The sequence below is a fragment of the Lissotriton helveticus genome, chromosome 9, assembly GCF_964261635.1.
Source record: "Lissotriton helveticus chromosome 9, aLisHel1.1, whole genome shotgun sequence".
NCBI lineage: Eukaryota > Metazoa > Chordata > Amphibia > Caudata > Salamandridae > Lissotriton > Lissotriton helveticus.
The window spans coordinates 1,215,438,014-1,215,459,604 of NC_136070.1; the positions used below are offsets into that span (position 1 = coordinate 1,215,438,014).

The 21,591-nt window shown below is 47.0% G+C and overlaps 1 protein-coding gene across 2 annotated transcripts in view; it reads left to right on the forward strand.

Moving 5' to 3' along the window:
- The window catches only part of IRAK2 (interleukin 1 receptor associated kinase 2), a 197,144-nt gene that overhangs the window by 135,770 nt on the left and 39,783 nt on the right, over positions 1 to 21,591 (forward strand). Inside the window, exons 10-11 of one of the 2 annotated variants that reach the window (XM_078661681.1) lie at positions 5,251 to 5,313; positions 15,258 to 15,473. In XM_078661681.1, coding sequence (XP_078517807.1) covers positions 5,251 to 5,313; positions 15,258 to 15,473 — 279 coding nt within the window. The remainder of the gene's footprint in view (positions 1 to 5,250; positions 5,314 to 15,257; positions 15,474 to 21,591) is intronic. The other variant, XM_078661682.1, reaches the window with a different exon arrangement.

The following is a 21,591-nucleotide window of genomic DNA, read 5'->3' on the forward strand; positions in this document are numbered from 1 at the left end:
CTCATCCTCGTCTGACGACACTACCTCCTGAGGTTGAATCTTCTCATGGTGGGCCTGAGGGGGAGGTCGAGACGGTTTTGGGGCTGCCGCTGGGTTATGAACGATCGGCGACTGATCTCTACTGTCAGCGTCCGGGAAGCGTTGTTTGTAATCCTGGACCAGGAATTTCAGGTCGTTCACCAGAGCAGCAGGTAGGCATATCATGGGGGTAACCTCCGTGCTGACTTTAGTGTGGACGGTGTGCTCCTGGTAAGAGAATTCCTCTACCTCCTCGTCAGTGCTTTGGCATTTGACATGTAGGTCCGAGATGGAAGTAGCGGGGCCTAGGTGGTCATCCTCTTCTGAGTCTTCACTCTGGAAGATTTCGTTAGGCGGTTGCATCTCCACTTTGCTTGGAGACGTGGTCTCCGGCGTAATATGTGGCTTAGTAGTCTTGCCCAACGCAGGAGTGGAGGTGGAAGCCGGCGTCGTCGACGGTGGTAGCGTGAGGGATGACACCTCCACGAGCTTGGTTTTCTTCCATGTTTCTGAAAGCGTCTTCGTCGACGACGAGTCCTCCGTCGACGGCAGCTTTAACTTCGTCGACGACGAGTCCTCCGTCGACGGCGTCTTTAACTTCGTCGACGACGACGAGTCCTTCGTCGACGGTAGGGTCCTCGTCGACGGAATCTCCGTAGACGGCAATTTGGTCGTCGACGACCGTGACGTCGTCGGTGCACTCGTCGACGGCGAGCCCGTCGTCGATGTCGTTCTCGTCGACGTTTTCGTCGTCGACGTCTTCGCCGTCGATGCCCTCGTCGATGCTTTCGTCGTCGGGGCTGTCGATGGTGGGTTCGTCGTCGTCGTCGATAGGTTCGTTAAAGAGGATGTCGTCGTCGACGGCGTAGTTTTCGTCGACGGAGTAGTCTTCGACGTCGACAGGGTCTTTGTCGTCGACGATTTCGGCAGTAAAACAGAGGAAATAGGTCTACCTGTCGATGACGATGATGGAGATGTCATCGTCGACGGTGAAAGAGACAACGCTGACGTCGTTGACACCGTGGTAGTTACTGAGGTAGTCCTCTGGGCAGGTCTGCTAGATGCCTGAGCAGGCTTTTTAAAAGTCTGATTATCCTTAACAGACACCGAAGATGTCGTAGATCTTGCCTCTGAAGACTTCTTGGCTGTCTTCCTAGGAGGAGTGTCTGAGGGGCCAGGGGAAGTTACCCTTGGCCTCTTTTGAGAGACTGCTGAGGTTTTAGAGACACAACCCTCGGATGATTCCAGAGTGTCTCTGTCCTTGAGTCTGTCGAGCCAGATGAGAAGGCGACCTTCCCTGTCTCTCACGGTCTTTCTAGGGAAAGACCTACATATTTTGCAGTCTGCAGGGACGTGGTCCGGATAAAGGCAATATAAGCATAAGGTATGCTTATCATCCACATGGAGCCTTTTCTTCCCACATGAAGAGCAGGCCCTGAAAAGGGCTTTCTTCTGGGATTCAGACATCGAAGAAAGCAGTGGAAAGAAAACACTTACTGCCTCCAAGTGTTACTGAAGTAGTCCTTGAAGATTGTAGAGTGAAGATTCACTTTTCAAAGGAAAGTAGATGATTTATAAGGAATCCTGAGAAGAGCTCAGGCTGGAGACTCCCTAGCACAACGTGCGGTAGAAAATCTGAGGGACTGAGGCTCCTCCCAGGAAGGTTCTAGAGGGAGGTCGGAGCTGATTGGCTGACTGTGAGAGTTTGGTCCTTTTTGCATAAGGACAAAGAAAGGCTACTAAGGTGAGACCCTTAGGCCTATTTTCTCTATGTATGTCTATAGGACATTACTTTTTTATGTACCGGAGGCTCCCGTCTCGACGACAGGGAATGATTCAGGCATGTGAATCTATGAAAGACACCCCTAATACTGGATAAGGGTGGACTAACTCTATGCGTTGGTGAGTGGAAGCACATCAGAACAGCCTGTGAATGTTTCTCGCAGTGATGTGTGCGTGCATGCCCCGGAAGAGCGATGTACTGTGCGTGTGTGCGCGCGCGTGTGTGCACGTGTGTATGTCTGTGTGCGCGTGTGTGGCCTTCTACCGCAGTGATGTATTGTGTGTGTCTTCTGCTTTGAAGTGCGTGTATGTTCATGTGTATGCATGTGTGTCTTCTGCTTTGGAGTGTCCGTACGGCATGTGCGTGCTTGTGTGTGTGTGGCCTACTACCGCAGTGATGGGTTTGTGTGTCTGCTGCTGTGCAGTGTGGGTTTCCGTGTGGTTGTGTGTGCTGGAGGGGTGGGCGGTGTGCCACTTACTTGTGGTGTAGGCAGCCTGGCAGGCCGGGCATGGTCCTACTCCTGGGTGCTCTTCAGGCGGCGGGTGCTGAGCCCCGGGGCCTGGTGCAGAGTAGAGCCGGGCGAGGGCCGGGTGTATCCGGGGGACCGGGCATCCTTCTCCCCGCGCTGCAGGGAGCCCAGGCCGCGGCCGTGCAGTGCTGGCGCTGTGCTGCTGCAGTGCAGCTCTCCTCCTCCGATGGCGCCACGTCCGTCCTCCCGCAAAGCAACCGCCCAACCTGCCGAGGTGCTGGCACCCCTAACCGCCACCCCAGCGGTCACCCCGATCTCCAGGAGAGCAGTCACCTATTACACCCGCCAGCGCAGACACCTCCCCCTCTTCTAGTGCAGTCACCCCGGCCTCCAGCAGAGCAGTCACCTTAACCTCCACCAGTGCAGTCACCTATTACACCCTCCAGCAGAGCAGTCACCCTAACCTCCACCAGTGCAGTCACCTATTACACCCTCCAGCAGAGCAGTCACCCTAACCTCCACCACAGCGGTCACTCCGGCCTCCAGCAGAGCAGTCACCCTACCCTCCACCTGTGCAGTCACCTATTACACCCTCCAGCGCAGTCACCTCACCCTCCACCAGTGCAGTCACCCCAGCCTCTACTAGTGCAGTCATCCCGGCCTCCACAAGTGCAGTCACACCAGTCTCCTCTAGTGCAGTCACCCTAGCCTCCACCAGTGCAGTCACCCCAGTCTCCTCCTCACCCCAGCCTCCACCAGTGCAGTCACCCCAGTCTCCTCCAGTTCAGTCACCCCAGCCCCCACCAGTGCAGTTACTCAAGCCTCCACCAGTGCTGTCACCCCAGCCTCCACCAGTGCATGCACCCCAGTCTTCTCTAGTGCAGTCCCCCAGCCCCACCAGTGCAGTCACTCAAGCCTCCACCAGTGCAGTCACTCAAGCCTCCACCAGCACAGTCACCCCAGCCTTCTCCAGAGCAGTCACCCCAGCCTTCTCCAGAGCAGTCACCCGAACCTCCCCTAGTGTACGCAGTCACTATCACTTGCAGTGCAGTCCCTCCGCCAGTGCCTTAGCCCCAGACACCCCAGTGCAGTTACCCCAACCTCCTGCGGCTGGTCAGTTCCTGCCTCACACACAACTTCCAGCAGTGAGATCACCCTGCCTTCTGCAGCACCAATATGTCAGCCTCGTGCAGTTCACCAGCCCAGCCTCATGCAGTTCACCAGCCCAGCCTCGTGCAGTTCCCCAGCCCAGCCTCGTGCAGTTCCCCAGCCCAGCCTCGTGCAGTTCACCAGCCCAGCCTCCTTCCGGTGCATCCTCCGGCCTCCATTGCTGTGTTCCTCCAGGAGCAGAAGCACCTCGGTGTGAGCCGGTGTCTGCACGGTCACGTCACTCCCTGCAGCGCAGTTCCCCCTAACCTGAATATGGGAGATCACATCGACATCCCGAGGTGCATCCACCTGGCCACCTGCAGTGCGACCCCCGGCCTTCCGAGAGTGCATTCACTGCCGGTGGTCCCCGCCAGGCTCTTGCATCACAGCGAGCCGCACCCCCGCCTCCTGCAGTGGGATCCCCCGGACCCTGCAGCGTGACTCCCTCTGCCCAGCCGGGCTGCAGTCTCCTCGCGGGGCGCTGGTGCTGAGGCCCGGGGACTCTCGCGCGCAGCCCCTCAGCACGCGGCAGCTCCGAGCATGGCCCCGCCAGGTGCGTTCACACAGGGAGGACACGCACCGTGCGTGAGACCACGAGCGGTTTGTAAAACCCAGGTTTGCGTCGGCTACTTTGCACACACCCCCTTTCCACATACCATGTTCCGCCCCCTGAACTAACCCAAGCGGAACGCTCCACTCCTGCTTATCCGTCTGGCCCCCACCGCACTCCAACTTTCCGCAGACCTACGGTTTTTGTTCATGGAGGCCGATGGTTCTACCGAGTCACGTGACCACACCTACACGTACAGAGGCCTCCTTCTTGCACAGCACAGTTTATACAATCATGGCGAATACTGAACACCGGCAGTTTTATTTTAAAGGGGAGCTCGAAACGGGTCTCTCTATCGGGCTCTATTTTGTGTTAGTAAGGATGAATAGATAGTTGAGATTAGTAAAATGAATTACGTGATCGGTTTTACGAGTGCGAAGTTAGTGTTGAATGGGTCATACCTCTGCAGATAAATTCAAGGTTGCCTCTGTTACCGTAGCGGGGTACAACTGCGCAGTTATATGTTCGCATGGACAGGAGTCCGTAAGGCAAGGGCGTGTTTTTCGTGCTCTCCCCTTCCCATTGGCTGGAAGGTAAAATTCCAGCCAATGGGAAGAGGAGAGGGCGTGACTTAAAAAAACACACGGAAACGCCCCCGAATCGCGTCAAGGCGGGCCCTGAACTCCGTGACGCTCCTCTCCTCCAATGGCTGGCCAGCATTTACGAGGCCAGCCAATGGAGAAGAGGGGCGTGTTCAGGCCCCCATACTACTAACAAAAGATTTCGGCTCCGCCCACCCACTGCTTACGCAGTTGGACGGTAGCCGAAACCTAAACAGTGAATGGAACGCATGATAATCCAGGGCACAGCTCCAAGTTTCCTGCAGAGCTTTTGACCGTCGAATTTTGCGAATGTAAAGTGGGCAATCACTTGAAATATAGTTATTGGAGGCAAACTAAACATTTGCATATTTATGGATATGGTACATATTAGCGACAACAAATAGTACAACAGCATGTTGCATTGACAAGCCTTTATGCACAAAAGCATAGTGTACAAAGTGAACTATACCCTTAATACCCCCCACACCATGAGCTTTGCATCCAAGATTTTTTCATACTTGAATTAAGTGTCGAGACACAGTCCAGCTCTGTAAATAATGATTCACATCAGTTCATCAAAGCACACTCTCCTTCACGATGAAAAGTGTGCATTTACAGGTTTTGAAATCCAACTCTCTGAGGCCCTTACCTTTTTTTTTTTTACTAAATTGTTTTTCAGGTGCTGGCAGAACTGCTGACTGACAAGAAAGCAATGGAGGAAGGGAAAAGTTCAGTTTATCTGGTAGGAGATTTCAATTCACAAGCTATCCCATGTCCTTTAACTCATGTCTGTGTTTAAAATGTATCTATATCCATGCCTGGTATCTTAAGTTTGAAGTTTTTTTGGGTATTTGCTGTTTGTGTGTCCCTCTACCCACTCAGGCCTGCCTTTGTGTCCAGTCACCATTGTGGTCTCTAAGAACTTGCTTAGCAGGGGCCGGTGCTGAGAAATGGGATCAAGATCATATGTTCTGCAACCAAAGTCAGGGCCTCCAACATCTTTTCTAATCCTCTGCTGTTCTTCGTCCAGCTTTGTGAGAGAATGTCTGTGCCCAACAACCAAACTTTTAATACCAGTAAACAAGACGCCAGTCCAAACTTAAACATAAGATAGCAAGATAATGCACAGCGGGTAAAAGTAGAACAGTGTCAAGCAGCAAAAGTGTTCTTACAAGAAAGGAACCGTTCCATCTATTTTACCGGGACCCCAGAATGAGCTACTGATTTTACCCTGCTCAGTAAAGGAGGAAATTAGATTCCATAAGCCACTTGTTCACACATTCAACTGAGTAAAGTTTGCAATGTCCACGGTGATGAGTTGGTGTACAGCAGTGTAAAATCCAAAGAATAGTAATATTTAGAAAATTAAGATTTTGGAGATGTTCATTTTTCATACTGAGGATAGTATAACTTGTGTGTTATTTTTGGGTTCACTGAAGATGGGTGGTAATGTATTGTTGAGTTTAAATAGACTTGTGCGGATTAGGTGATTTAGATGTTTTTAACTGTAAATGCTGTTATGTATGTTCTTTGTAGCCCTGATGAAGTCCCATGTGGGGACGAAACGCATTGGCTAGAATGACACTATCTTTTCCATGAATACTTAAGAATAACAAGCATTAGCAATGCAATAGGTCTCGCATTAGGAAAGTTTGAGCTATTGGTATTGGAAATGACAAATTTTTTATTTATGTGTTGGTTTTGAAAATAGCTAAATTAATAGCTTTGTCATTTACAATGCCAATAGTTACAACTTTTGCAAATGTGACACCTATATCATTTATAATGCAATATGTGTAGTATTTACGTGACTTACAAATAACAATGGCTTTTCATTTTTTTTAATAATTAATACTTAAATAAAAGTTATTGTAATTTATAATGGCAATAGCTTAAACTTTTGTAAATAACTTTTGTGAAGATTATGTTCAGTGTATTTTTTTGCCACTACTTAACAGTTCAGCACGAAACTTGCCAACAATAACCCAAAGTGAGGAACTTAAAAAAAGTTTTTAAAAAACGTTTTGGTGGAGTTTTGTTGAATGGCGCCAAACTTATTAAGAAAACTATAAATGACTTTACTATGGAAACTCTGACCTAGCCAGAGGTGAAATGACCCAAGTAAGAGGGTCTGTTGCTATGGGCGTGACAAATACGCCCAAAGGAGGGACATATGGCACCCTTCACCACACCAAAAAAAGCATTTGGAAAGGCATAGGAAGGAACCAATTAATAGTGGTGGGCGTGGCCAAACTTATACTGAATACAGTGTGATTCGCAGCGCATGTGCGACGACTGTATACTCGACCTGAAAGTATAAGAGTGAGAAAAGAATTGTGGAAAGAAACCGACAGTGGCATACCACGAGAGTGTGTCGGAAATAAAGATTTTTGAGGAGGGCGCCGGAAAAAGATTACGCTCGATGGAGACTAGAAGGCAATAATTACACAACCCGGAGTGGTAGAAAGCTCTATGAGACTCCATAATTAAATATATGCCTGAATAAAAAGAAAAAAGGAAGCGCCGTTTTTGTCAGGTGTAGTGGAAGCAGAAAGCCACGGAATGGAAAGAATAGGAAACGCTTGGCAGGGCTCGGATCAGTATTCATGCCAGGAACCTCCATGCGCACTCGAATGAAATGCACCCTACGTGAACTCAACTTGGCTCCTGCACACAGCGCTCGCGCTTCCTGCTAGGAACATGCACCACAGAGCGCTCGCGCCGTCCCAGTCATGAAATGCGTTGTACAAAGGTGCAGCTACGAGTGCTTACCCCGGTTAAACGCCTTGGAAATGCTTTATGAATCCACACATGAGCCTACACGCCCCCAGGGGTGGAATATCATATCTAGAGGGGGGGGGAGTTCGCAAAGAGAAATTCGCCCTGAACACGGTGCGTGGGACCGGCACCACATATAACAATGAACTCGATATGTGTGTGTATAAAAGGTTTCCGCATGGAGGGAGGGGTGTGACAGCTGGCACGAGCGCGCTGTGCATTCCGTTTCCGCTCCGTGCCGGGTGGAGCCCCCGGTGTAAACAGCGCCCCGTGTCATCGCTGCCTGTGCCGGGGCGCCGGTGGGCGGCAGGCCTTTGCGTGGAGCCGCGGCGAGCTGGGCCGGCTGCCATTGGTTAAGAGCCGAGCTCAACCTCTTCCTGGTACGCGCGGGTGCATGTTATTCATGAGGCAGTCCTCGGTGGGAGGGGCCTGCCGCCTCTCCGGGAAGGAGGCTCCGCCGGGCGATGGCCATGTCTGTCAGCGCCGATGATGAGAAGTACGATTAGGAGCAGGTGAGAGGCTGCCTCTTTGACCCCGAGCTGTGCAGGAGGGTGAGAAACCGCGCTGCCGGCGGGTGTTACTAGAAAGCTCCCGGGACGTGCACGGGGGGGGGGGTGCCGGCGGGTGTTACTAGAAAGCTCCCGGGACGAGTGACCGCGTGGGGGGGGGGGGATCGTAGGGACGCACAAGGGACCGTTGCAGGTCTCCATTACCTGTCCGTGCGGGATACTACCAGAGAACCGGCTGCCCGCATGGGCGAGGCGGCGTTCAACCAGCAGCTCTGGTAACCATGTGGGCGGAGCCTCGCTGGGCACGGCGCCGTGCGCGCCCACGAGGTACAATCTCGGCCAGAAAAAGCTTGTGACAGTCTGCTGTCCACATTCCCCCAAAAGTAACTACATAAGTTGTCTCGCATAGACAGCAAAAGCTTCGCTTTTGCTTTCGTCTAGCGAGACCTAAAAACGACCTATACATTTTTATAGTCCACTATGTTTGTGTATATTCTTTGGGTTTTACACTGGATACTTTAGTCAATTGGATGTGTGGGTGGATTATGGGCTCTAATAACCTTGAGTGCTTCCCTTAATTTGGGTTTTAAATACACACCCGCATGCAGATGATGCATGTTTGGGGTACTAGTCTGGAACATGTGAGGAAATACATCATAAATTGTGCTCCCATCCCAAAAATTATGAAGTGGAAATAGTGTGGGGCGCTATGGCCTGAGAACATTACTAGCCATTTTATGTTAAATGTGCGTGGTGTAATTAATTGGAAAATACTATTTTTACCAACTGAATGCACACAATTTTGTTTAAAAAAACAATAAACCTACTTATAAAACAAATAAATACAACTGAAAGTACCTTGCCTAGGTTCCCATTACATTCCAATCACCCCATGCATTCATAGCTGTAGTTTGCTCTGATTAAATTGCCAAGCTTGACCTTTACAAAGTCAATCTCTGCGGTTTTAAGGGTATAGGCTTTCTGGTAGTTTTTGAGACTACCTTTGGGACTTCTGTGCAGGTACTATTTAATGCGTACCTAGCCTTCTTTCCAGGAACTCTTCCACTATCCCTCTGGTCAGCGTTCTTAATGTTTAAACCAATTTCACCTTTAGCCCCTTGCTTCCTTACCCCTGTGGCTTCTACTCCGCTCATCCTGAATACCGGGTTTGCGCTTGTCTCTACCTCCAGGAGCGGACCGGTTTCTGCCTCCCACTCTCCTAAGCGCCAATGTGCACCGTTGCTCCTTTGCTTCCGCTGCCTCCGCCTCCTTTATCCCAGATGGAGAACCTCGCTGAAGCTCTCAGCCCGCTGCATAGCTTGAGTGCAGCTCTCAACCAGCGCTCCGCATTGGGCTTGTGACCTGCTGTGTTCTCCGTGGTTGCTCTCAATGCAGGCACAAACAGGGTGGCATCTGAACACTGAATGCCAAACCTGGTAAGTTACATAAAGAATTCCTCACTGCCAGCTGTAACAAAACATTAATTTTACTTCCTCTCCTCCAGTAAGCTTTTACCATAGCTCAGTTACAAGTATCTCCGGTGCAGACCGTATCCACCACCTGCCGCTAGCCGTCCTCCATGTTCTCCCTCCACCTTGCTGGGGTGCATGTATTGCTGCTAACTTACGTGAAAGCGGGAGGCCAGAGGGAACGAAATTTGGCCCTACAAAGGCTGGGGTGTGCTCTGTAATCAACACGGGCACAAGAGGGGTGAAGCAATGTGCCCCAAAAAGCCACCCATTGGTGACCAGTCAAAGGGTATGGCTAGTGTAAGGATGGATGCTGTCCCGATATATCCCAAAGAGGCCACTTTAGTATCCATGGGTGGAGAGAACATTGAACCTTTGGCTCACTGACCTTCCAGTATGGAGAAGTATATGTAGTGAACCAAAATCAATGTGTGGAGGTGACCCGAGAGATGTAGGTGCACGTGTAACCATGGCTATGGCCAAACTGGTTTCCCCAGACTAGATCCTTCCAAATTGTCAATGCTGAAAATGTCACAAAGTCTCATTCTGTGGCTCTAGTAGATTTCGAGTGGGGATGAGTTATTGGCTCAAAATAGGCAGCAGTGTCCCCTGCCATCCATGTAGATCGTCTGCTGGGCAATGACCTAGAGACGTCTGCCAGTGCAGAAGTGGAAATGTGGAGCTATGCAGCAATCCTGGGTCTTTTTAAATCGGTGCATGTTACCGCAAGAGCACAGAAGGCCCTGAAGGAAAGTCATGGGATCCTTCAGCCTGAAATAATGGACAAGGTCCCTAGAGCAAAGTGAAGGGGCAGGAATGATCGCCAGCTTCCAAGAGTTCATAGGCCCAGAAGAAGCCTAACACCCAGGGGGAGGGTCTGGTGCCTGAAGGAGAGCCTGCTTCTCTAGGTAAGCTGCCAAATCGGGCAGAACTCCTGAGAGCAAGGAGTCCCTCCAAAGAGTACCTGAGTTAAGTACACAGGACTTTCCCATCTCTTGATGAGCTGTGGCGGTTAGCTGTCAGACAGGAACTAGGGGTTAAGCTATACTAGTTAAGCTACACTAGGAGGAGGGCCGCCTGTACAGTGAGGCAAAGAACCCCAAATCAGGGACAACTAGAAGATTGGTGGTCCCCTAGCAGTACATGGAGTTTCTCCTTAACCTGACCTATGACATCCCCTTACCTGGCCATCAGGAGAAGACCAAGACTTGGGACAGGCTGGTCAACCATTTCTACTGGCTCCAGATAGTTGAGAAGGTCAAGTAGTTTTGAAGCTCCTATGTCACCTACCAAGCCAGTGGCAAGGAAGGGGGCAAGCCAAGGCTCCTCTGATACCACTTCCTGTGGTAGGGACGCTGTTTGAGAGGGTATTGATTTACATTGTGTGGCAAGAGCCCTCCTTGGAATCTTCACCAGGGTTAGATTCCTCAAGGAGGTCATCTCGGTAGAGGCACACATTTCATGTCTTTCTATCTGAAACCAATGTGGGAGGACTGTGGTGTAGCTTGTAAGTTCACCACCCTCTACCGTTCCCAAGGTAATGGCCTTGTTGATTCATCAAGGCCTTAAAAGGCTTGGTTATCGGTTTGCCTGAAAAACTCAGGAAATGACGGGATGTTTTCCTCCTATGTCTGTTGTTCGCTAGCAGAGAGGTTCCACAAAAAAAAGAGTAGGCTTCAGTCTCTTTGAGCTACTCTTTGGACAACCTGTGAGAGGTCCATTAGGCCTGGTAAGAGGGTTGGGAGAGAACCCACAAGGAGCCCAAGCAGACATAGTGGACTATGTGCTAGGCCTTCCCTCAAGAATGAAGAAGGTGAATAAGAACTTGTAAGCCAGTCAAGAACTTGTGAAGCACTGATATGACCAAACATCTTCACAGGTGGAATATTAGCCAGGACGATTTTTGTGGACATTAGAGCCTGTAGCTCCCATAGCACTGCAATGGACTGGGTTATACCCAATCCTGGAGAAGAAGGGAGAAGTCACCTACTTGGTGGACTTAAGTACCCCCAGGAACCCTCAAAGGGTCATCCACGTCCAAAGGCTCAAGCTAAAATATGAAAGGGCAGACATCACCATGCTGATGGTGACAAATGGGCAACAGGAAAAGACGAGTGAGAATCTCCCTGATCTCTTATACTCTACTGCCCAAGATGGTACTATGGAAGGAGTAATTCTCCCTTCTGCCCTCCTAGACCTGCAACAAAGGGACTGCTATCAGCTGCTGAGACAGTTTGCTGGGCTGTTTTCACTGACCCCTGGTCTGTCAACATGGTGGACTCGTGATTTTGACCAGGGGCGGCTCCGCCATTTGAGCGGAGGAGCGTCACCCCACAAATCCCAGATCTGAAAAATAACATGGTAATAAAGTTTATTAATTGCCATTCTATTTTTTAGCAACCCATAACGAACTAAGTGTGAGGGCGGGGCCAGTGCTTCTGAGTGACAGCATCAGGGAGGTACGCTTTAAAATGTCAGCCAGGCATGCGCATTTTAAAGTTCTCTGTCTTAGACCGCTGGGTTAGAGAAAGTGCGGGCCTCCAGTGCTATTAGGAGCACTGAGCGTGCCTGCTCTGTCCAATCCTGGTGCTCCTCTGATGCTGTGAGATCAGTGCCAGGATTGGGTAGGGAAGTTTCCTGGTCTGGAGCATCCAGGAGAGAAGACACTCCAGGCAGAACGGCGTTGCGCTGCAAGTTGAAAAGTAAGCCTATTTATTTATTTAGTGCCTTTCCACCCTCGGTAAAAGCCAGCCACCACTGATGTGGTCACCGGTGACAGCTTGGCTGTTAAGAGTAAGCTGAGCAGGTTCTCAGGCCAAGGCTAGCATTAAGGATGTAGTTGCCAATATGCTAGAGTTCTTTTTTTTTTTTAGAACTTATTTTTGATTTCTAACAGATATTGCAGCAATCATTCAAATACAGGTAGCAGATGCACAGTACCAGCTACGCTATGGGATTCCATCCCACACATACATGATACAGGTAACAATGAGGTAGTCATTAAACATTTTGAAACGGAATCACAGCTATCTTTCACTTTTTTACTGCTCACTACTCACGTTGCTCAATCCCCCCTCCAGCCAAGATGCTAGAGTTAGGGGTGTTATAGCCCTTTAGTAGTCCATGGGCCAGCCCATTGGTACTGGTGCCCAATCCCTAAGGCGGGAAGCCTGAGATGAGGTTCTGTGTGGTCTAACAAGGCCTAAATGCAGTCACAAAGACTGATGCCTACGCCATACCAAGAGCTGATGAGATCATCGATAGGTTGGGGGCAGCAAAATATCTGTGCACCTATAACTGGACTTCTGGCATTATTCTTTAGCGTGAAGACCGCTTCTAATCAATGGTCAAATCCAGGGGCATCTATTTACCACTGATTTGATCATATTTTTAAGATAAACCGGTTTCGGGATTTATTATCTCTTGAGACTAAAAAAAAAATCCATGCTCTCCGCCCCCCATATTTACATTAAATAAGGTGCCATATTGCAATGGAATCATACATAGAAAGCAACAATACTAACATATGTAACATTTTAAACACAACGTCAGTCTGCACAGAAGAACTCCATTATATAGATAAGAAACACAATAAAACATGTCTGCCTATACTGAAGGCTACCATAAATATCAGTATTCTGGGCGGGATGGAGAATTTTACACTTTCTATTGAAGACATGAAATGATTGAAAATAGTTCAAACCTAGGAAGCAAACTATTCTAAATGGCTGCTAACACAGTGTTTACTACAGGTGTTAGGAAAGTAGAGGAGTAAGCATATATGCATGTAGCATTTGTATAGTGCAGACCTGGCTAAAAGGCGGTGGATCACTGTAGAGGGTCAATAGCAATAATGCAGTTAACAAGTGATTGGAGAGAAGCTGGGTTCTGGGAGCAGATGTGTACTGGTATAGCACTGTGTACTGTCCTTTAAAGGGTTGTTCGTATTACTCTTTCCTAAGATGAAGCAAGCGGGGGATAGTCGTGACAGGATGGAAATATTGTTCTAGATCCTGGGGGCATATATGGGATAGCTGTGAACTTTTCTTTTCTTTGTTACACCCTTCTTGGTCTCCGGTCCAATGGTATCCTGACTGTGGGTGTGCTGAAAGCCAAAAGAGATGGTCAGCTTGTCAACCAGATAATGCAGGGGTGTTGGTTGTGATTGATTTATAAATGATAAAGCTGGTTTTGAGGAAGGTGTAGGCCAGCAATGGAATGAAAAAGGGAATGCAGGCAGTGAGTAAGCAAGTGCTCAGTGATAGGTGGATTGGGAATACTGGTGTTGGTAGGCTCCGGGGTGAAGAGAAAGCAGTAAACAGTGTTGTGAACTATATAGTGAGGGGGTAGAGATTGAATGAGTTAGTGAGTGGGGTGTGTTGTGGCATCATTAAGGGGTTATATAGGATGGGTGGAGTTAAAGAAATATTTTTGTGAATGCACTCGTTTGAGCAGTGGAATAATGACTTAAGCTGTGTAGCGAGTGGTGGAGTGATTTGTAGTATTAGCCAGTATAGTGTAACAGGGTGGGTTAAGTACATGATGCTCATAGGGTGAGATGAGATAGGTGATTCAGGAGTTAGCCAAGTAAGTGGTGTAGTGGGTGAGCAGAGCGATGGAGTGAACAGCAGGGTGCTTTGTCAGATTTTGTTACATTTTCCGCCCCTTCTGTAATCCACAGTATAAATTGTGAATATCATCATTTAGGAACGAAATTTAAAAGTGGACCTAAGTGTAGATACTACATGTTGAATACATGTCATCAATTACGTCTGTGCCAACCAATGATGTTTTAATATCTTTTTATTTGAATTTTTATAAATATATGGAGTGCAAAAAATACAGTATAATCAAAAAAAATTAAGTTTGTTTTCAATAAAATTCATCCATAGGCGTAAGACAATAGAGTTAATAGACACAATATAATTCAATTTGTTTACATCCAAATACGCAGAAACATAACCATTCAGTTATTCAAATGTCTTAAGACACATAGTTGTCGTATTATAAGGTACAATTTTAGGCATGGCTAGGAAATACGTTCCTACGCGCGTTTCGGCTGGGTGCCTTCATCACAAAGCCATGTTTTCACGAAAAAATGTAACCTTGTCTGTGATCCTAGAGATTCTACGATGAAATAGTCAAGGAGGGCCCTGTTTGAGATTTGGTATAATCTGTTTTATAAGGGATCAATCAGGGCGAGATATGACCAATGGTCCAATCTCCTGTGGCTCTCGCTAACCAGACCCAGAAGATTATAACTCAAAAGGTGCTCAAATATGCTGTATATCATATATATAGGTGAAAGTTTGGACTCTTAAGTTCTTGCCGGAAATTCTAAAAAACGTGCAAACGTAAATACACACTTTGAAAGGGGATGATACCGTCTTCAGCAGTAATTGTTGACATGTATCCAACATGTAGTATCTACACCTAGGTCCACTTTTAAATTTCGTTCCTAAATGATGATATTCACAATTTAGATATTTTCCCTGATTTAGGAACCTGTTTCGGGGTACCCCTATTCTTACACACGTAATCCACAGTGTATGCAGTTCTTTAAGCAGTTTTCCAGTTATTATATTATTTGATCCTGGGTCACATTGTGAATACTGCGTTAATTAGAGACCTCAACACAATGTTACCCATTCACAGGATATGCAAGTGAAGTATATAAACCCCTTAATCTTTTCATCCACAGAACACGTTTTTAAAAAAAAATATAAGTGTAATTTACTTTGCATCATATTTATGCAAGTTTACCTTTCGGAATCAGTGGAGGGGTGGGGCACTTTCTGAAAATGCATTGCAACATCAACCATTCCCCACCCAGTGTACTTGTTGCAGCTTATCCGGTTTCGTGTGCGTCGTAACCCCGGGTGACCTGCCCGTCCATCTCACTGACATCAATATTCTCTATTTCTCACCAGAAAGATCTGATGCTGGCCGAGATTCAGAGGGTGAGAGAGAGACTGCGAGCAGAAAGGAAGTCCGTCGACGAGGCTGACTGCGGCAGGCTTCCTGCAAAGGAAATAGTTGCCAAATACTTTCAGAGAAATGCCGGGCATCTGCCGGAAGAGGCAGCAGTTATCTATGCCACCGCCATCTGCCAGTGCCTGAGGAAGAAGAAGGCAGACCTGTCAAAGGTGAACTTGCCATTTGAGGGGTTTGTCTTTTTCTCTTATGAACCCCACCAACTGAATTGTTCTCTTGCAGTTTACAAAAATAACGTGGCATGGTGGCTGGCCAGGGGTTTCTGGTACAAGTGGATATTGCCTGACGTGTTGGTAAATGAGATGCAGCATTTTCCATTAAGTTGGCAGTACTTCAACTCTCCTCTCTAAACACAGCCAATGGGTGCGGTCCTCTAAAGGAGTTAATTCGACCACTTATACAGCAGGTTCAGCACCTCGATGAATCTACATCATTGGTATGTGAAGGCCGAACAATAGTACAGTTAGTGGCCTGTTACATGAGGCAGTGTTCTGTACATTATGAAATCAAATGGGCAAAGATAGATACAACCAATTTATGTACTGAGAAAAGCATGCCAGCTCCAACCCCAAGGAATGTGTTAGATAAAGATGGCGCCTTAGTAGGGAGTCTTCATTGGCTTTACCTTCTAGTCTTCGTTCTATGTCTATACCAGAATACACTAAGTGAATAAAATATTCAATTCATGGGGAGAGGAGTTGACCTAACGGCTAGGGCGGTAGAGCTTGAATCTGAGGAACTGTGTTCGAGTCTCGGCAATGGCGCTGAACATCCTGTGATTCTGGGCAAATCACTTAATCTCCCCGTGCCTAACAAAAATGAATGTGTGTCCTCATGTAACGTAACTGGTGCTATGTAAAGCGCTCTGATACCCGATTCGGGTCAGGTTTGCGCTACATAAAACTGTGCAAAAAAAAAAGCCTGCCAAGTGGTGGAGTGGGTAGCGAAGGACGAAACGGGTGAGGATGCCATGTACTGTTAGTCCCTACATAAGGCTAGGTCCTCTTACCGAAGATGGATGCCCAGCAGGAAAAGAGTTGACCCTACCATACAGTACGAATAAAGATTGGTGCCATTGTGAAATGGTACACGCCTTGCTGTCTCGTGGAGCCAACTTGTCCCCTCAACCTCCATAGCCAAAGGAGCGGGCCCACAGATGTTCACATGTACAGGCTATGCACGCTCAATAATACCCTAGAACGAGATAGAACATCTGTAACCCTTTTCAGCTCACATCTTGTGGTTTGCAACCAAACACAAATATAGATTCAAATTGCTATTCATAGGTTGTCTTTGTACAACCTGAAAAGAAATGGACAAACATCACTGATATAAATAAACTGAGACTCATCCACAAACAGGGCCGAACTGGGGACACAAACTAGCCCTGGCATCCAGTTTGACCGGCCCCGGGGCGGGGGAGGGGAGTGGGGTGCGAGTGTGAAGCACTGCTGCTGCTTTTGTTACAGGGAGCCGATAATGCAGCTCTGCTTCAAAACTGGCCCGCTGTAACAAAAGGGGACCCCCAGTGCTCCAAAACTGAACCCCATACTTCCAGCCCACCAGGAAAATGGCCGGTACACGCTATGGATAGTCTGTGCCGGACCACAAACATTTCTCAACGGAGATAAATTTAGATCATAAGTCCAGCGATATTTATTGATTAGAACTTGTTCCTTCACCTCCCCACAGATATTACATTTACCTTTAAATGCCAAGAGGAGGCAAGACAACAGAATAAAACGACCCCCTCTTACTGTCAACAGAGATTGTCATTAGTAAGAAACTGGGCGTGTTTTTAATCTCATTCATCCTTTGGAGAAAGGCCTATTTTAATGTACTAAAAGGCCTGTTTGTGCAGTAAAATTGTACGTCTATTACTCCGAATTAGCCCTTCTGTGCTGTTCTTTCAATGTAATGCCCATTTTGCAGCTCTGCGAGCAGTTGAGAAACCAGTTTGAAGAGTGACAGGTAAATCTAGACATTATTCACAAGTAAAAGCAGTGGAACCAGAGAATTGATCCGAGGTGGACGAATATACTAAAAGTGGTTAAAAATTGTAGATATCCCCAACTCTTGAGAAAGGACAGACTTTTAAGTCTATTCCAAGAACGGCCCAGCAACCTTCTCAAATCATTTTCTCTCAATAACAAACTTTGCACTAGGGTTCGCTATGTGTACTGCATTAGAATAAGACTTGACTATCTCAAATGTGCACAAAAGAATACTTTATTGTAGCTCATAATTGTCAAGGTGTTGGTTAGTTTTACCAAAGTCCATTAAACTGAGATCCTTTTATTTTTAACTAGCAGCCCGTCCCGACGTTGTCCGGGTATGAAATAGAATGTGTGTAATGTGTGTATTTGGCAAGGGCAATTTATTTTAAAATCTCGCGGTAGACAACATTTTTTGTTTCATTAGAATAGGGACGGAGAAGGCCCAGCTGCAGCCCTGGTTGATGTTAGCAGGCGCCTGTAATTGGTGTAGTGAACCGCCGCCTGAGCCCGGTTACAGCCCTGGTTGATGTTAGCAGGCGCGTGTAATGTCGTTGAATGAGAGAGTTATCAGCCGTGGGTAAATCCGTTTAATGAGAGAGTTGAGTGACAGCAAGTAGGAGAGGCTGCAGTAATTGTCCTCGTAGACACGCTCATTTGCGTTTTCCCCCGCTTGAGGCCCAGATGCAGGCCTGTTTCATGTTAGCAGGCACGTGTTCCCCCCGCTTGAGGCCCAGCTGCAGCCCTGGTTGATGTTATCAGGCGCGTGTAATTAGTGTACTGATCCGCCGCCTGAGCCCGGCTAGAGCCCTGGTTGATGGTAGCAGGCGCGTGTAATTTAGTTGAATGAGAGAGTTCAGTAACAGCGCGCAGGAAAGGCTGCAGTAACGTTACTTACCAGGCCTCCAGGTGAACGCGTTTGTCACGCCCCCAGCACACCGCCACAGCAGATGATCTTCTGATTAATGTAAGACCCACATGGCATGAAGGGCGGAACGTAGCACACGCCCCCAGCGTTTCTCACGCCCCCAGCGGGCCCCTTGATGCGGCGCAATTGCGTTCACATGGCATGAAGGCCAGACACACGCCCCCAGCGTGTCACGACCCCAGCGTGCCCCTTGATGCTTCGCAGCAACGTAATTGGCGCTTGTATGTACGACTCACATGGCATGAAGGGCGGACACACGCCCCCAGCGTTTGTCACGCCCCCAGCACACGCCCACAGCCCACGATGTGATGGCCGTACCACATGCCCCCAGCGTTAGTCACACCCCCAGCCCATGCCCACAGCACAATGCAGACACGCCCACAAGGGACTACTTTGCTGGCACGGTTCTTTTACCTTTTAAATGTATAGAGGAGTTGGCCTAATGGCCTAGGCGCTCGATCTCGGACCTGGGGATCTGGGTTCGAGACTTGGTAACGACGCCAAACATCCTGTGATTCTGGGCAAATCACTTAATCTCCCCGTGCCTAACAAAAATGAATGTGTGTCCTCATGTAACGTAACTGGTGCTATGTAAAGCGCTCTGATACCAGATTCAGTTCGGGTCAAGTTTGCGCTATATAAAACTCTGCAAAAATAAAATAAAAAATGGTGGCCATCTGCATAGCCTATGTCCTTCTGCTGCAACTGCCCTTTCCAACGCTGTATTGGGTGTTGTGATTGGTGCTGTGGTTACTGAGGTTACCCGCCTCAAAGGTTTGGGTTCTCTCTTTATAATATTAGTATGGATAGGGCTCGAACAGCAATGATAGATTTGATGAGCCATGACAAAGATGCCTAAATATGATCACAGCACAAAAGAAATATTTACAACTCAAGACCAAGTTTTGAAACGATTAATATGTAATCTAACGAGGCATCTGCATGCTTGACAATTCTTTCTTACAACAGTAAAAGAAACATTCATGGAGTAAGCGTTACCCTTTAGTTAACATTGCTCTTGCAGCAGAACTAAAGCAGCAAAAGATCAGGCATACATTGGGGATTGAATATGAATTAGTTAACTAACTGGTATTGCAGCAGACAATCTGTGTTCTCCGATGTATGGTCAAGTAAAGATCCTAAGTAGATACTGTGCTTTAGTCACCAGTACTCTGATGTACATAAGCCAGTGAGAGTGCAGATATACAGTGTATTTGCACAACATTTATTTGGCCTGCATGATATCCATTAGTCATTGCAGATTTTGCAAGATGGGGCATATGTGCATGCAAGGAAAACAGCTACCAGCATTAGAGCAGCACCTGGAGCTTACTTATCAAAGAGGGAGCTTTGCATATAGGGTATTACCATAGTCCAGTCCTGTCCAAACACAGGCAGAGTACAGTGCAGACTTCCATGTTTTTTACAGTGAAGGCAAACACCAATATTATGTGCTGGGCTCATGCTACCAAGCACCACTCATTCCCACCTCATCTGTTCCTACCCCATCACCAACTGTACACTTCCTATTCCATAAACCAATTTTGAAGTGGAAAGAGAAGCACCGCACATGCATGTACTATAAAGTGTTAGTAACTCAAAGTTCAAAGCCAATTGTTTTGCAGTTCTTGGTGCTCATCAGTTGGGATAAACAAACATTCCATTGCTTTCCAAATCACATAAAGAGCCCATAAATACATAATGAACAAATTGCCGGCACTCCAAAGAAAACAATATTGTAGTAATATATGACTGTTTTATTACTTCAAATGGTATAATTCCAGCCAGCTAATAAGTGTTCCATCATGGTAAGTATAAACCATTGACTTCATCAATGCTCTCGTGGTGCGTAGGTATCTCCAGTATTGGTAACTGTGATAATGTATCCCTTGAATATATTCCTGATCTCAATTAGCAATGGTATTAGAGATCAGCAATATGTTCACAGGATACCATGCCCCAGATTTTAATGTTGTTAAAAGATGCTAATAAATAAACAGAAGGACTACTCATATACCACTGCAGCATTGTTTTCTTGGTTGTGCTGGCAATTTTTTCATTACTAGTCAATCTATACCTAATCTGCATTTGTTCAATGTTATTCTTTTTTTTCTACTGCTTTATGCTCTTCTTTTGTACCATTTTCCCTTTCGCATTGTTTGACATATGGTTTGTCAGGGGCTATGATCCTATGGTAACATCTGAGATATGATTTGGTCAGAGCCAGTGAGCAGAGCCTACTCTAGTAGTACAATTTGAGTTGTCAGTGGTTAAGGATTAGACCGTACTTATGATGTTCCAGTGGTAGCAGTGTACTTTTAGATATGATTGTTTAAATGGAGCGATCAAAGATCCGATGTGGATCCCCGCTTGACGGCTCACCCTGAAACTTTTCAGGAAAGAGCAGAGATAATGAAGTTGTTTTGGGAAAGTTTCGTTAAGATTCATGTAACCGCACAAAAGTTACCAATGTATTACAACTATTTTTTTAGGTTTTGTTTGCTAAACCTAGGGGCATATCTTATATTTTATTACTTTGATATCATGCCAGTTAAGCAATACAAACCAAACATCTCGTGACAGAACAATAAAAAAATAAAATTTTATGAAATTCATAAAGTCAACAATCTGAACAACTCATAATCACATACGACCAATACCTCCAATAAAGGAACTACAGAACAGCTCAGGAAAAAAAAAGTACATACGTAAATGTGATACCTATTGCATTGCAAATGCTTGTTTTTTTTTACTGTTTTATATAGTGCACTCAACCTAAAGGTATTGTAGCGCTTTACATGAGCACCAGTTTTATTACACAAGGACACATTCATTTTTGTAGACACAAAGTGATTAAAGAGAACCACAGGATTTTAAGCCCACGCCGTGTCTCAAACCTAGTTCCCCAGTTCCAAAGTCTGCAGCTCTGGCAGTTACGCACTTCAGGTGATGCAAGTCATGGGAACTAAGACTACAACTCCCAGAATGCACAATGACTGCGCACCATTTAGATAATAGTAACATTTATTTACAGCAAGTGTATGATACAGAGCTGTATAAAGTTATTACTAATGATAATATTATGATATGGTCCCTCTGCATCCAGTTGTATCAGCCCCATGACCTAGCCTTAAAAAACGTAAATAAAAGGGCATTTAGCACAAAACAAAATCCGAAACCCCACATTGTAATTTGAAAGAATATCCTTTGTCTGGCCTTTGTAAAACCTAGGAGACCATGAAACGCAATAAAACTAACGGGCAAAATTTTAAGCAATTAACTTTCTATTGCTAGCAGTTAATTCACCCGGAAGCACACTAAACTACTGCTGCATGCACAGAAACACTG